General features: G+C 46.9%; 1 protein-coding gene across 4 annotated transcripts in view; it reads left to right on the top strand.

Annotated features, from left to right (window-relative positions):
* Positions 1 to 224: 224 nt before the first annotated feature.
* Positions 225 to 16953, top strand: part of ZCCHC2 (zinc finger CCHC-type containing 2) — a 61688-nt gene continuing 44959 nt past the window's right edge. For 2 of the 4 annotated variants that reach the window (XM_063637841.1, XM_063637812.1), the window contains exon 1: positions 5953 to 7509. In XM_063637841.1, the coding sequence (XP_063493911.1) occupies positions 6079 to 7509 (1431 nt within the window). In that variant the 5' untranslated portion in view covers positions 5953 to 6078. Of the gene's footprint in view, positions 7510 to 16953 lie in introns of all 4 variants that reach the window. The other 2 variants (XM_055297198.2, XM_063637886.1) reach the window with 2 other exon arrangements.

Genomic DNA, 16953 nt, shown 5'->3' with positions numbered 1-16953 from the left:
GCTCAGCCTCCTGAGTAGCTGGGACCACGTGCATGTGCCACCTCACCCAACTAATTATTTTATGTTTTGTAGAGTCAGGGTATTGCTGCTCAGGCTGGTCTCACACTCCTGGGCTCAAGCCATCCTCCCCGCTTGGCCTCCCAAAGTGCTGGGATTACAGGTGTGAGTCATTACGCCTGGCCATGACTTTTTTTTTTTTTTTTTTTTTGAGACAGTTTCGCTCTTGTTGCCCAGGCTGGAGTGCAATGGTGCAATCTTGGCTCACTGCAACCTCCACCTCCCACGTTTAAGTGATCCTCCTGCTTCGGCCTCCTGAGTAGCTGGGATTACAGGTGTGCACCACCATGCCTGGCTAATTTTGTGTATTTTTAGTAGTGATGGGGTTTCACCATGTTGGCCAGGCTAGTCTTGAACTCCTGACCTCAGGTGATCCACCCACCTCGGCCTCCCAAAATGCTGGGATTACAGGTGTGAGCCACCATGCCTGGCCGACATTAATATTTTTGAAGATTCAGACCAGTTGTCTAATAAAATGTTCCACAGTCCAGATTTGTCTTACTTCCCCATGATTAGATTCAGCATAAACATTTTGGCAAGAATATTACAAGCACTGTGCACTTCCAGTGGCATCCAGGACATGGGGAAGAACATATTAAATTGTCCCATTATTGTGACCACATGGTTGGGGTCGTATTCATCAGATTTATCCGTGTAAAAGTACCTCTTCTCCTTCTTAAATGAGGTGGTACTTTGAGAATACGTGTTTCATTTCTTAACTTCCCACTCAATGGTGAAAATGCCTTCATCAATTATTACATTTGGTGGTTGCAAAATGATACTTTCCTCATTCTCTCTGCATTTTTTTAGCTGGCACTCTTCTACAAAGATGCTGTTGTTTTTTTTCTCTGCACCCTCCCCAACCTCTTTTTCTTTGATAATCCCTATGGAGTTCGATTCTCTTTCTATTCAATGGTACCATCTTATCTTTTTGATACTCAAATTTTGCCAGATTTGGCCAATGAGAGCCCCTGCAAATTGCCTCATGTGTCCTTTGTCGTGTACAAATCATTCCGAACCAATTGCAAAAGTACAGGATTTCCTAATTGTTTTACTGATCAAGATTTATCCTATCCATGGCTCCAGCAAAGGTATGCTTCAAGCCACACAGGGTCTTTGGGAGAAGGCTAGATACCGGAACAAAATCAGGGTTCTCTTTTATGAAAGCTAAAAGGTAAGAGCCAGTGGGTTTAGGCTGGGTTGATAGTCAACAGCTCAGCAAATTTGATGTGATCATGTATTTTAAGAAATATGAATCAGCAAATTCCAATCCCAAGAACACTGCTGGAGCACTGGTTATTTTCCTATCTAGCAAGCCAGTCTTCAGGAACTTCCATCTATCCACGGGTCTCTAGAAGTCAATGTTGTTTTTTGAGCGGGACAGCCCTTGCCTTTTTGAACAGTTGAGCAGAAGATCTATTTGTAGAGGTCTCACAGAACCCCAGGGGCTTAGTTAAGGTTGTCTACCCTGGCAAGTACCTAACATCAGCCAGTTCATTTCTAAGAGATGAGGTTTCATTATATTGTCCAGACTGAAGTGCGGTGGCGCTCCACAGGTGCAATTATAGAACACTGCAGCCTCGAACTCCTGGGCTCAAGCAGTCCTCCTGCCGCAGCCTCCTGAGTAGCTGGAACTACAGGTACACACCACCACGCCCAGCTAGTTCTTTAATTTTTAACACAAGTAGCCTGAGGATTTTCCAAACCAAACCAGTTTAGAATCAAGTTTATTTCTGGACAGTCTCCAAAGACTGGTGGGTTTTATGGTTTTTCCAAAAATTTCAAATGTATGAGTGTGAGAACATGTCAGCCTGGTCAGTCTAAATCCCTAAGAATCTTTCTGACAAATGGAACCACAACTCCAGGGAGACTGTGAATTCAATCCAAGGCTAGTCTTCCAGAAAATATGCCCTATACCACAGTGCTGGGCATGGATTCCCAGGTTACCAACGGAAATACTTGTCACAGTGACAACACCAAGAATTTCTATCTCAAATCTGTCAGAGTATTTTTGTAAACCTTACAAAAACTTGTATTTTTAATTTTAATATGCAATTAATTTTTTCCTTAAGTTGTGTATCAGCAGATAACTTACTGGTATTTTAGATCAGCTTTGTAAGTGTAATCTTTAAAGACAGTTTAATATTTAACACCTGTTTTAAAATAAATGCTGTATGTGATCTAACTAAACAAAAATTTATTTTTGAGGTAACTTATACCCATGGCAATTTAAATGATCAAACTACAGATTAAAGTACAATGATATCAGACATATGTCGGTGCCTCCTGCATTCATATTTTTCTTTCCCCTCTCCAACAGCCCTGGGTTTCCTTGGAAGGGACCCATATGGTTCTGAAGAAGTTCATTCACTGCCTTGGCCCCAGTGACTGACCAAGAATGCCCATAGAACCTCAGCCAATTCAGCTGGAGTGAATCTCAGGGCTAGTCTGACAATGCTGAGACATGTTTTCTTTTCCCTGCTAGGTAGGAACAAGGTTCCAGGTGACCCAAGAGCTTCTGGCCTTTACTTTTGGTTACGGGAGCACTGTTCATTCATTCATTCATTTATTCAACAAATACGGATGAACATCTACTGTGTGCCAGATGAGAAAACACAACATTGAATGAAACATGGTCAGTGACTTCAAGATATTTATATTCTAATGGAGGAAACAGGGAGGTGTAATGGGAGAGGGGTCTCATAGGGAACAAATTCTTGATATGAATCAGACTGCCTGTTTCAGGATATCTGAAGTAGAAGTAGACATACCTGGGCATCCTTTTTACAGTCGATATATTTTAGCGTATCAGGCTGCCCTGAATCACCCAATCATCTGTGGTTTTGGTGAAATGTCTTGCAGCAACCCAGGTGCAAAAAGGAGGGTTGCAAAGCCTCCTCTATCACTAGTGCCTTCATCCAAACCTTCACTTGGAATCAGTTTTCTGGTTACATATAAATACTTAGACAATAATACCAACTAAGTAAGGTATGGCATGGTATATGAATAATACTACCTTTCCTTATTTAAAAGGCAAATAAAACAATATACTGAATGTGCATTAATCATCATCTAGGTACATCAGTGTAGTATGGGAAGTTAAAAATATATATATCATCTGGGGACAAGAGACAACAATACTTTGTGTCCTGGTTTTTTTTACAAGATATATTTCTTTATAAAATATTTGGATACAAACCACACACTCATCACTATCACAATAATGTTATCTGGCCCACATGATTTGATTATGCAGGGAATATACAAAATATCAGAAAATCTAGAGCAGGTATTCTCAACAGGTAGGCTGGGTAAGAGGAATCCCTTTCTAGGGAGTCTTACTAGAATCATCAGGGTAGTTTTCCCAGCTTAACAACTCACATGTCACAGTGGGATTTCCATCTGGGCCCCTCCCTCAAAAGCACTAGCGTTTTTTCACTCTTACTGAATGTGTTCTCTCACTTATGATAACATGGAAAAAACATTGAGGCCTCCTTGTGAGCTGCAGTGTGCAGAGACAGAGATAAACAACAAATTGTCCAGCTGATGGATAACCACAATCATTAAATCATGGTATATGTCACTTATGTGTATGAGCTTTGATCACTATATTGTTTAATGTTGGCCAAAGCTATAAACACCCAAGTAATCATTATTGATTACAAATTTGAATTCTGGTGTAAAATGTATGCATCAACTATTGTGGAGAGTTCGTATCAAATGCCTTCTTATTGCCAAGGAAAATGCCCCTTTGACTGGGTCACATATAAAACTCAATTTGCCAGCCTGGGCAACATGGTGAGACTCTGTCTCTACAAAAAAAATACAAACAATTAGCTAGGTGTGGTGTCACGTGCCTGTGGTCCCAGCTACTTGAGAGGCCGAGGCAGGAGGATCTGCTTGAACCTGTGCTCCAGCCTGGGTGACAGAGCAAGACTGTGTCAATCGATCAATAAAACAAAAATCAACTCGGAGGTAAAGCATTTATTTGCTCACTAGATATCCAGATCTAGACAGGTAGCTCATTATGAACCTGTAAATATCTAGCAAGACTAATATTATTACTAGCTGCCTAAGTATTTCACCCTAAGCGTTAGAAAAGTGGGAAAAGGAGATGAGATATAGTAGAAGATCCCAGGGTAGTTGAGGGTGACAACAAAAAAGGGCAATGACTGTTAATATAAGTCCTCATAATAAAGTTTTCTTGGTTGTAAATTACATCTAAAGACTATAAAGAACTAGCAAATTACAAGAAAGAGTGACTTTTATATATTTTGCCAACCTCAAATGTGTTGAAAACAGTTCTCCCTCTCACCCTTTCATCCCTGAAACTGATTCAGGCTTCAGTTCACCCTTTTACTGAACTGTGAATGAGCCTCTTAGGACATAAACTTGTGAGGTGAAGAGAGTTCAGCATATGCTCTCCCAACAGATGTTCCAGCACCACCGCAGAGTTACAATGTGATTCTTATCTTTCTGCATACTCCTACTACATAGCTGTAGTAGGACTTCTAAATTTAAAGCCTTAAAAAAATTGTTAACCCACCTTTTAATTAATCCTCAAAAGATCCAGCTGGGTTTTAAAAATTTGGACTATGTTGCTACAAAAAAAAAAAGAAGTAACAGTGCGAGGTGTAAACATCTTGGAAGCCTAAATCTGAAAAACGTAATAAAACTTTTTTTTAAAAGCTTAAAGCCTGTCAAGTTGGTAGCTTATTAAATTCTTCCATTCACATGAAATTCACAGCAGCACAAGGATTCAAAATGGGTTAGATACCGAAATGTCATTTAGCAAATCAATGATTCCCAAAAGATAGAAGTTTAGGGGCGGGGAAGGGAGAGGCTTTTCCTAAACCTCTATCCAGGAAATAATTTTCACAGAGCGTTACAGACTAGAAGCGTCCCCAGCAGCGCTCACCCTCGGCCGGCCGGGTCCCGCTGCGCACCTCCTGCCGCGCGTCCCCACCTGCGCACGGTGCCTCCAGCCTGGGCGTGGGCGCGGCCCGGGATCGCGGCGCCCGGGCCGCAAACCAGCGCCGCCACCCGCTCCCGGACCCAGTCCCCTGTGCGCGACACCTGGCAAAGTTTCACAAGGTGGGAGACAGCCCACTGCCTGCTTTCAGGAAGTGCATTGGGCAGCGAGGACTCGAACGAGCTTGTCCCGGGGCTGGCGCGCTCACTTCGGAGAAACCCCTGCTCCCGGGACGCGTTCACTCCGGCCGCGCAGGCAGCCCGGGCACCGCTGGCGGAGGCGGGGCGGCAGCTCGCAAGCAGAGGGGAATCAGGAGTCCAAAGCCGGGCCAGGGCCCTCGGGAAAGGTGAGAGCGGCCCCGTCCCTTCGCTCACGTGGGCCTCGCACGCTCCTCACCGCGTCCGGGCTCCCCTCGCGCCGCCCCACGGCCCCAGCCGGCGTCCTCCTCCCCACCCCCCGGAGCACCAGCCTTTAGGACCGCGCGGAACCCGCCGAGAAGGAGGCGGCCGGCCGGCAGCTGGGCGTGGCTTCCCGGAGAAAGGCAGTCCCAGGGGGCGGGGAGAGCTACGTCACCGTCGATTCGCGGTGCTGATTGGCGGAGGTGCGGTGCGCGGAGCCCGCAAGCTTCTCCGCCCGGTCCGGCTGCTCCACCTCCTCACCCAGCCGCTCCGTCCTCACCGGCTTGCGAGGGAACCGCTCAGGCACCGCCGCCCCGGCTCAGCGCGGACGGCGGAGAGAGGGAGGCGGAAGGAGGACACTCTCACTCGTTTGCTCCCACCCGCACCCGGGCTCCCAGAACCGGCGAGGAGACCAGGGGGAGGAGCCGTCGCGGGCACGCCCCGCCCCCGGCCCGGGAAGACGACGCCAGCGACCCCGCCGGCCGGCCACCGCCCCCCTCGCCTGCCGAGACCCGCCCCCGGTCCCGGCCCTCCCCCGGCGGCATGGAGGGGCCCAGCTCCTGACGACCGCGCCGCCGCCTCGGCCAGTGCTCCACCTCGCTGCCCCTCCCGCCCGCCCCCGCTCGCATGTCTGCGCCGCCCTAGCCGAGGATGCTGAGGATGAAGCTGCCGCTGAAGCCAACGCACCCCGCGGAGCCGCCGCCCGAGGCGGAGGAGCCCGAGGCGGACGCGCGTCCGGGCGCGAAGGCGCCTTCGCGCCGCCGCCGCGACTGCCGCCCCCCGCCGCCGCCTCCCGCGGGCCCGCCGCGGGGCCCTCTGCCGCCGCCGCCGCCGCCCCGGGGACTCGGGCCGCCTGTTGCTGGTGGAGCGGCGGCGGGGGCGGGTATGCCGGGCGGCGGCGGGGGGCCCTCGGCGGCGCTGCGCGAGCAGGAGCGGGTATACGAGTGGTTCGGGCTGGTGCTGGGCTCGGCGCAGCGCCTGGAGTTCATGTGCGGGCTGCTGGACCTGTGTAACCCGCTGGAGCTGCGCTTCCTCGGCTCGTGCCTGGAGGACCTGGCGCGCAAGGACTACCACTACCTGCGCGACTCGGAGGCCAAGGCCAACGGCCTTTCGGACCCGGGGCCGCTGGCCGACTTCCGAGAGCCCGCGGTGCGCTCGCGCCTCATCGTCTACCTGGCGCTGCTGGGCTCGGAGAACCGGGAGGCCGCTGGCCGTCTGCACCGCCTGCTACCCCAGGTGGACTCGGTGCTCAAAAGCCTGCGCGCGGCCCGGGGCGAGGGCTCGCGGGGTGGCGCGGAGGACGAGCACGGCGAGGACGGGGACGGCGAGCAGGACGCCGAGAAGGACGGCTCGGGCCCGGAAGGCGGCATTGTGGAGCCCCGGGTCGGCGGCGGGCTCGGCTCCAGGGCCCAGGAGGAACTGCTGCTGCTCTTCACCATGGCCTCGCTGCACCCGGCTTTCTCCTTCCACCAGCGGGTCACCCTGAGGGAACACTTGGAGAGGCTCCGCGCCGCGCTCCGCGGGGGCCCCGAGGACGCGGAGGTGGAGGTAGAGCCGTGCAAGTTTGCCGGCCCCAGGGCCCAGGTAAGGCGCACGGAGCCTCCCTGGACTCGCGGTGCGATCGCTGCCCCGGCGGCCTCCCCGGCCTCGCTCTTGGACGCCCCTTGCCCGAGCCCCAGCCCGGCGCAGGTGGCTCGGAATCCCCACCCGGCAGCTCCTAGCGCCAGAGGGCTGAGCTTCGTCTCGTTGGGCCGCTCCGTTCCACTCCCCCACCCCACCCCACACCCCGGCAGACACAGCCACCCGCCATCACAGAATGCTCTAGAAGTCCCTTCCGTGCCACGGTGTTGCCACGGAAGACGTGGAGCTCCCCGCCCGGGGCCCCTCTCGGAGGAAGAGTGTCGGGACGTTTTTGGCTCTGAGCATCTCAGCGCTCGGTGCGGGAGCCGCGGGGCTCTGGAGGAACCTGTGCGAGAGCCAGCCGCAGTGAGCCCGGGCAGCGCCGTCCTTCCCCGCCTGCCTGGCCGGGGCTCCGCCTCCCGTCTCGGGGCTCTGCCGGGCCCTCGGCGGGGTGTCCTGAAGGTGCGCTCCCGGCCAGCTGCCCTTGTCTTTGGCACAGAGGGACTTTTTCTGCCCAGTGTGTGCTTGAGTTAAAAGGGGTCGTACGGGTCCTTGTGGCTCCTGGTCTGAGGGCTTGTGTTCCCAGCAGACATCTGACGTAGAGACCTGCGAATGGATCTGAGATTAGTAGTAACGCAGGTTGTCCGGGTAGAGAAACCTCTCCTAGCGCGGCCTGGGATGCTCTTTCCCTCCGGCATACGCGCTTTCTCACGGGCTTGATTCCTGCCTACAGATTGGGGTTCCAGGATATTTGTTGAGCGTTTACGATAGGCGTTAATGTTGCCCAAAAGAATTACTTAAACAGCAAGATGTAGTAGAGAGAACCCAGATGAGCCACTTGTCGCAAACATTAAAGATGAAATTTTTTTTACAGCCATGAAAGCAACTTAATGATAATTAGGGTCCAGTGAAGTCTTTGAGGAAGACTTTTCCATGGGAAGGTGGGGAGGAGTAGGTTTCAGTAAGAGTGAGAACTGTAAAGTGAGATTATTTGTGGGGTCACAGGGTTTTGAAAGGTGTTGATTTGGATGCCATGTTTTTCAGCTTAGGTGATCTCTAGAAGATAATGGAAAAGGATTTTCTCCTCTCCTTGCTTGAACGTTAATTCAGTATATATATTTGCTGTCATTCAGTACTCCAGAACTAAAATTGGGCATGGTATTTCACTAGTGGCTTTGTGGACTCAGTACCCGTGGAATCAATGGATTTGGGGCTGGAAGGAATTTAGAGATAATCTAGCCTGAACCCCTCTTTTTTAAAACGACGCTTCTGTGAGGTAACTCATGTTTTGGGACGTATTTTATCAAACGCAGATGTAACGCTAGTGCCCAGCATTAGCTCGGTGAGTTTGAAATTTTGTCATCTTCCAGTGCCTGTTTACCACTAGCATGCAGTGCGTGTGCTGATGATAAAAGCCTCTGCCACCCTTCAGCCTACTCGTTAATTTCCCAAAAGTCCTATATGCCGCACAGCCATTAGATTTAGAGACAAAAACATGAATTCAGGAACAGTGCTTATTTAAAATGTTATTGTAATAACATACAATATTGTAACGATAGCCTTAAATGCAGGCCTAAAGAAAATGTCCCACAGTGGAACCTCTTATATCATTCCATTCACACTATTCCAACAAGGGTACCTGATTGCTGATTTTAACTGCTGAAAGTCTTTTTATCTTTCCCTTTTCTTTAAATTTTGCTTTTAAAAAGCGTGTTGGAGGGCAAGTAGAGGAAGGGGAGGGATGCGTGCAGACCAGAGTAATGAGATTTTTATGTTGACCGCAATGCGTGACCTTTTCTGCAACCAGTGAGTGCTGGGAGGGATGGACAAAGTGAGGCTGGACATCCTGCCATTAACGTCAGCACATCACTGCTTCTCAGGACGTGTCAAGTGAAGTGGGGGAATAAATCATAGGGGCCGCGTACTACAGGTGAGTGACACTGGGCTATTTCTAGACGCGTAGTGGTGTGAACTTCTCCAGCAGTTGTTTAGGGTTACCGTAACACATCATTCACATCTCATTAAGTTGTTACGACCCTGCATTTTCTGCTGCTTAGTGACCTCCGAGTCCCAGCTGTGGCTTGTTCCGGCCTTGGGAACATTTTATCTGATGTTGCTCCCAGGCTGTCACTCCAGAGGCCGCTGATGTGGGTGGGCTGAGTTAAGCCCTCATTCGCTGCAGTCCTGCCCAGCTGTTCTCGGCCTCCCGCCGCCGCCGCCGCGCACCCGGGGAGGGCGGGCGCACCTCTCCATCGGCAGGGAGGAGCCCAAAGCTCGCGCGTCCCTCGCGTGGAGGCGCCGCGACCCGCCCTAGGGGCCCGGAGGTCACGCAACGCCAGGGGCTAGCGCACGGCGATGTAGGGCCCGTGCCGCGGGGCTCCTCTCCGCCCCCGCCCTGCAAGATGGCGGATGCGCGCGCCGCCCACGTGACCGGCGCGCCGGCCCTGCTCCCGGCGCCCTTTTGGCCTCTTCCCGCGGAGGGCCAGGCCTTGGGCTAGCGCCGGAGACTTCAGCCGAACTCGAGAACCACATGGATGCTGCGCTCGGCCGCTGGGCCGTGGAGATAACCCTGGTAAAGGGAAATTCGTGTGGCAGCATTCCCCCCCGGAAGTAACCTTTTAGACACAAGTATGCAATTTTAATTGGGAGTCATTCTTTTTCTTAACTACTGTCTAAGTGAAGCTCTTTGGTGTGCCAAACGAAGTATTTTCAGCCTTACTATTGGTTAACGTAAAGTTAGCATCCTTTTAATTCTCTTTTCTATTAAAGTAAGAGTATACCGGCCCAGAATAGTGCACCTGGCTCTCACAGGACTTAGTTGTATCCAGTACTGAATCAGCTTGTCTATTAAAAAACTTAAAAACTAATGACATTTACAGATAAAACATGTGTTTAATGCCAATTTTATGTTACATGCTTTAAAGTTGACTGGGCCCAGCAACTGTTAGTGACATGCCATGGTTACAATGTTAATAGTTGAGGTATAACAGGTCCACCGGTTGCCGGTAGAGTATATACTTTTTAGGTTACATTGGAAATACAGGAAAACTCAACAAGGATGTTTTTACTTTTAAGAGTAACATTTCCAGAGTTTTTCTAGTATTTGGATGACTTTATAGTAAATATTACATTGGATTACAACTTAAATGTCAGCAGTTTTTTTAGGAGGCTTGTACATAAATCTCACGTTCTTCACACAACTGCGGTGGACTGCCAGTAACTTGTACAAAATTCAACAAATAGGCCAGGGAGCAGTAGTGAAGTCATTCATTAACAGTGTCCTAGGAACTCTGTGATTGCTACAATCCTGTGTTACGAAGTTGCAGACTGCTTATATAGCATAGCTGAAAACGCTTGGTTTTTAAAATGGGTGTCTTCCTATTATTAGGAAGCCAAACTATAAATTGTGTGTTAGCAACAAAAAAATGCCTACGTATTTTAAAAGGTACTAGTTTTGTTGCTGTTTCATTGAAAAGACAGGAAGCAAGAGAGGCAAGCAATGTTTGCATACTTAAAGACATTTGTTAACTGTTCGGGAAAATGGGTATTCTCATTTTGGAGGTTTAGTCCCCAGCTAGCGACACAAAGGTATAAGAAGCATAAAACGTAGACGATCATAGTAGTGGTTATGATTAACATGGTATGGCGATTCTCTGGAGATTGTGTCATCAAGATCTTCAAAGCTTAATTGCTTGGCTAACAGTACTAATGTTTGAATGAAAGATAAAAATGTAAACTTTCGATACTAAGGCACAAAATTATCCTGTGTCTTTGTGTTATTTGAACTCACAAAACATATTTGAGTTCATCATTTCAATTCACAAAAATTAAGTAGCCATGAGTCCTTCACTTACTAAAAGTAGTGAATTAAAGCCTTGCGGCCAGTTGCGGTGGCTCACGCCTGTAATCCCAGCACTTTGGGAGGCCGAGGCGGGCGCATCACGAGGTCAGGAGTTCGAGAACAGCCTGGCCAATATGGTGAAACCCCGTCTCTACTAAGAAAAATACAAAAAAATTAGCCAGGCATGGTGGCACATGCCTGTAGTCCCAGCTACTCTAGAGGCTGAGGCAGGAGAATCGCTTGAACCCGGGAGGCAGAGGTTGCAGTGAGCCGAGATGGCCCCACTGCACTCTAGCCTGGGCGACAGAGTGCGACTTTGTCTCGGGGGAAAAAAAAACAAAAAACAAAACAAAACACCTTGTTACTTTTTCATAGCATAGTTTAGTTAGCTAAATTGTACTTGATAGACCAAGTACTTTGATTAACTTTGCAATATAGGAAACATACTGGAAGAAAACTCTTAGAAAGAGTTTTAACATAAACGATGCTACTTCAAGATAACTTGAATGTGGATGTGGCAGCCAGAATCCTAGTGAGAGAGTAACTGACTTAAAATGAGAGGTAAAAGGTTGATTGTTAGAATTTCAGTTATTATAGTAGGCACTAAAAAAGATGATTTTTTGGCCAGGCGCAGTGGCTCACGCCTGTAATTCCATCACTTTTGGAGGCCGAGGCGGGTGTATCACCTGAGGTCAGGAGTTCGAGACCAGCCTGACCAACAAGGTGAAACCCTATCTCTACTAAAAATATAAAAATTAGCTGGGCGTGGTGGCAGGCGCCTGTAGTGCCAGCTACACGGAAGGCTGAGACAGGAGGCTTGAACCTGGAAAGCGGAGGTTGTAGTCAGCCGAGATCGCGCCACTGCACTCCAGCCTGGGTGACAGAGTGAGACTCCGTCTCAAAAACAAAAAAAGATGCTTTTTAAAAATGACCAGTTCTAATGCTAATTGGTAATATTAATAAATACCTTTATTTAACTGGCCCCTGCTGCTGGGTTATTTGATATTTTAAAGTGAATAGTGTTGTTGGGGCAGTGGGTGCTGCTTGAGGCTTCCCTCCCGCCGCTCTGGGAGTGTTAGGATTCAGTGAAGGAGTCCTTACTTGTAGAATAGTGTCTGGTTCATGGTCTTCAATAAATATTAGCAGTTGCAGGTGAAAGCTCAGCCTTGTGTGGATGGTGGTGGTAGAGAAGTGGGCACAGCATCTCACATACTGAGAGTGGGGGCCAGAAACAGCTATGTCTTTTCATGGGAAATTTTAGGTTGGTTTGGCTACAGTAAAGAATAAAAGCAGTTCAGTTATAAAAGCCATTTGGAAGAGGCTTTTTAGAATATATTAAATAGTGATTATTTTAGTAGGAAATAATTATTAAAATCCTGAGTTCCTTCCCCAGTTACATTTTTCTATGCAGTCATTTTCCAGGTAAGGAGAACTCAGGAAAAGTCTCATGTGTACCATGGTGGGAGGCGGGAGCGGGTGCTGGATGTGGAGAGGAAGTACATTCTTTCTCTCAAGTTGACTAAAATATGTCTGTGTGATTTATTTATACATACCCATGGTTTCTACATCTGGGGATTCAACCAACTATGGATCAAAAACATTAGGGAAAAAAATTGCATGTGTACTGAACACGTACAGACTTTTTTCTTGTAATCCAAAACAATACAGTATAACAGCTATTTACATGGCGTCTATGTTGTATTAGATATAAGTAACCTGGAGCTATTTAGAGTATACAGGAGGCTGTACATAGGTTATACACAAATACTAGGCCGTTTTATATCCAGACTGGAGCACTCTTGGATTTTGATATTGGGAGGTTCTAGTACCAATTCCTCATGGGTATTGGGGGATAATTTTATATGTACTATACATACATGTTGCCTTAATAACAATTTTTTTTGTGTGGAGAAGGGGTCAGGAAGAGTGTCATAGAGGCTATTGGAAGACCTTGAAGAATGATAGCCATGTTTAGTAGATCCCTAGGCGTGGAGGCTTATGTTTCAACTCTGCCACTAGCTGTGGTAGTTGTCAGCCAGGCCACTTAAATCCCTGAGTCTTACCTGTAAAATGGGGATAATTTACAGTCTTACCTGTAAAATGGGGATAATAACTTTTGAGGTTGTGGTGATTGTATTAATAAGATGCAAAATAATTCACATACTGTCTTGAACATGCATTCTTTCTTGAGATTAGTGCTCAGTGCATATTTTCCACTAACACAACGTGCAGTGTTTTCAGGAATATGTTTTTTTTTTTAACCTAATAAAAATCCTTATAGTGGAGTATTTTGTATATTCTCTGTTACCATCCCTGTGAATAGATTGATGTTCGGGAAGGACGGGCAATTGAAAAGGTGGTATTTGAGACACATTTATTTGGAGCAGTTATTTTATTTTTGTTAGTACTTACTTGTAAAGATGTAGTGTTCTACAGATAAATCCAAAGGAAGGAATTCTGTGAGTCACAGAACATTAAAATAGATATTTTCCTTGTATTGGATTTGGGGATGGGAATGGAGAAAGTGCATGTTTTAGATTTAGATTATTATTATCATGCAGTTGTAATCTACTTAAATCGTTATCCTGTTTTCACATTTAGCCAGACAACTATTCTATAACTTAAATCTGTTTTGCACTTTTGTTAAGTTACATGATTCTTTTTTAGTTCCGAGCACAGACTAGAATCCATGGATAATTAAGAACTTTTTTTTACCTTTTTTATAAAAGCTGTTGAATTGGCTTATTTTTAACTTATTTAACATTTTTCTCTTGAGAAATGTTAAGCTAATTTTTTTTTTTTTTAAAGGGAAGCAAAAAGGCCTGTACTACTGTCAGGGCAGACTGAACTTATTTTATGGACTGTGTTTTTCGTTATGGAGGACTGTGTGTGACAGTACTTCTTTTACTTACAAAGAATTCTTTGTCACAAAAGCCTCATTCATCCTCTGACATTTTGGGGTTCCTTTCTCTGTAAACAATCAATCTAGAAGGGAAGTGCCTAATCGGGTGTTTATGTTACAGGTGTAGCCTGGCTGGGCCGGGGGTAGTTGGCTTCCTTCTGTTTTTCCTATGCTCTCGGGAACATTTGACCTTTAGTTCCTTTCTAAATGCCTTAGTTCATTAGAAGTGTTTTGTGCTCATTCAATAAGTCATTTATTTGAGGTCAGATTTATATTTTGAAAAGGTCATTTTGGCAAGTTATTTGGTCTTCCCAAAGTCCAGAGTGTCTAGTATAAAGTAGGGATATCATTCCTATCTGTTTCATATAATTGTTGTGAGGATGAATGTATTAATGTAAATGAAAATGCTTGGTAAACAAGAGCGAGATATATGTATTATTCATAGAGCGATTAGCACAATTTGGTTGCAGTGGATGAGTAGAAAAACAGACGTTAGGTGAGGTGCAGTGGCTCACGCCTGTAATCTTAACACTTTGGGAGGCCGAGGCAGAGGGATCGCTTGAGCCCAGGAGTTTGAAGCCAACTCTGACAACTTAGTGAGACCCCCATCTCTACAAAAAAGTAAAAAAAAAAAAAAAAAAAAAGTTAGCTGGATGTGGTGGCAAGTACCTGTAGTCCTGACGACTCAGGAGGCTCCAGCTACTCAGGAGGCTGAGGTGGGAGGATCACTTGAGCCTGGGAGGTCAAGGCTGCAGTGAGCTGTTGGTGGTGCCACTGCGCTCCAGCCTGAGCAACAGAGTGAGACCCTGTCTCAAAAAGGAGAGAGGAAAGAGGAAAAGAAAGACATTTGAAGAGATAGTAGGGTTGGGTTATAATGAGGGCCTTGAAGGTCATGTTAAAATAATAGGTTGTCAGTAGGTTCCAGTGGGAGCCAGTGAAGGGGGGTGTGTGTGCGCGCGCGCGCACGCGCGCCCTTGTGGTGTATATCTCATTGAATGTCAACTGTCACTCTGATGTGAATCTATATGAAAAGAATACATGATTGATTTTTTGAAAATCTTCCAGACTCACTCAGCTCTCTCAATGGTACCATTATGTTTCTAGTCACTCTGAATTGCTTGATGACCTTGATCGTCTTCTCCCATCACATCCTGAATACACACTTTCCTCATCCTTGCCTGACACCATTCTCTGTTGGGACTTTATGCCAAGACTTTTATAGTAACCTCCTGATTCCCTTGCTTTTTAGCCTTCCCACCTCTAATCGTTTAATACTACTACCAGATATACCTTTCTAAAGCAACATTTAATCATACTGTGTTTTCTTTGAGTTACTGATGGACCCTGGCCTCTAATAGGTCTTTAGACTCAAAATCTCTTCCTCCCACTCTTTTTTCATATATCCTCCCTTTCATTCTAGGCTGGGTTCATGCCATTGTCTCTTGTATGATGTTTTCTGGAATTGTCCCTATGGCAGTCTTAAAGATTATTTGCTGCCACTGAATTTTAGATGCACATATATCATTGTAATTTTGGTACTTCTGTGATTCTTTGTCTTTTTAACATTTAAAATTGACCTCTCAGGCCAGGTGCGGTGGCTCATGCCTGTAATCCCAGCACTGTGGGAGGCTGAGGCGGGTGGATTGCTTGAGCCCAGAAGTTCAAGACCAGCCTGGGCAAATGGCAAAAACCAGTCTCTACAGAAAAATACAAAAATTAGCTAGGCGTAGTGGTGCATGTCTGTAGTCCCAGCTACTCAGGAGGCTGAGGCAGGAGAATCACTTGAGCCCAGGAGGATCGCTTGAGCCAGCCTGGAGGATCACTTGAGCCCTGGAGGCAGAGGCTGCAGTGAGCTGAGATCATGCCACTGCACTCCAGCCTGGGTAATAGAGTGAGACCCTGTCTTAAAAATAAGTAAATAAATAAATTTGATCTTTCACGCTAGAATTTTAAGTTCCCCAAAGGCTCAGGCATTGTGCCTCATTTTTTTGTCAGTGTTGTATATATCATCATTGCTCAGTCGTGATTTCCTGTGTTTGGACTTGGAAAATATATAGCTTTGAAAAATACGAGGCTGGGTGTGGTGGCTTACGCCTGTAATCCCAGCACTTTAGGAGGCTGAGGCGGGTGGATCACTTGAGGTGAGGAGTTCGATACCAGACTGGCCAACATAGTGAAACCCCGTCTCTACTAAAAATACAAAAATTAGTCGGGCATGTAGTGGGCACCTGTAATCCCAGTTACTCCTGAGGCTGAGGCAGCAGAATCACTTGAACCCGGGAGGCAGAGGTTGCAGTGAGCCGAGATCACGCCACTGCACTCCAGCCAGGGTGACAGAGTGAGACTTCGTCTCAAAAAAAAAAAAAAAAAAAAAGAAAGAAAGAAAAATACCAATATGATACACTGCTTTAAGATTAAGTATATCGAGGCTGAGCACAGTGGCTCAAGCCTGTAAACCCAGCACTTTGGGAGGCCAAGGCAGGTGGATCACCTGAGGTCAGGAGTTCGAGACCAGCCTGACCAACATGGTGAAACCCTGTCTCTGATTTAAAAAAAATACGAAAATTAGCCGGGTGTGGTGGTGCATGCCTATAATTCCAGTTACTCCAAAGGCTGAGGCAGGAGAATCATTTGAACCTGGGAGGCAGAGGTTGCAGTGACCCGAGATGGTGCCATTGCACTCCAGCCTGAGCAACAAGAGCGAAACTCTGCCTAAAAAAAAAAAAAGACTAAGTATATCAGGTGGTGATTTTGTCTTATTTTGAATTGTACTTACCAGTATTTACTTTATAAAAAAATTTGCAGTTATATAGGATAGGTACAATTATTTTGGAAATAAGAGGAATTGTTTCTTTATATAAAAAGTATGTAACAAGTGTAGATTTGAATTGAATCTTCAATGGGTGGATGCTGACTGGCTGTGCTTGTTTAATATGCCTTCCAAATCAGACTATTTGCAGCCTGGGCAACATACCCAGACCCCATCTGTAAAAAAAATTAGCCTGGCATGGTGGTACATGCCTATAGTCCCAGCTACTCAAGAGACTGAGGTGGAAGATTGCTTGAGCAGAGAGGTCAAGGCTGAAGTGAGCCGTGATTGTGTTACTGCACAATCCAGCCTGGGAGACAGAGGGAGATCCTGTCTTTAAAAAAAAAAAAAAAT

This window comes from Symphalangus syndactylus, chromosome 1 (genome assembly GCF_028878055.3).
Source record: "Symphalangus syndactylus isolate Jambi chromosome 1, NHGRI_mSymSyn1-v2.1_pri, whole genome shotgun sequence".
Taxonomy (NCBI): domain Eukaryota; kingdom Metazoa; phylum Chordata; class Mammalia; order Primates; family Hylobatidae; genus Symphalangus; species Symphalangus syndactylus.
The sequence above is the reverse complement of the archived record's forward strand: the minus strand, read 5'-3'. Positions and strand labels throughout refer to the sequence as shown.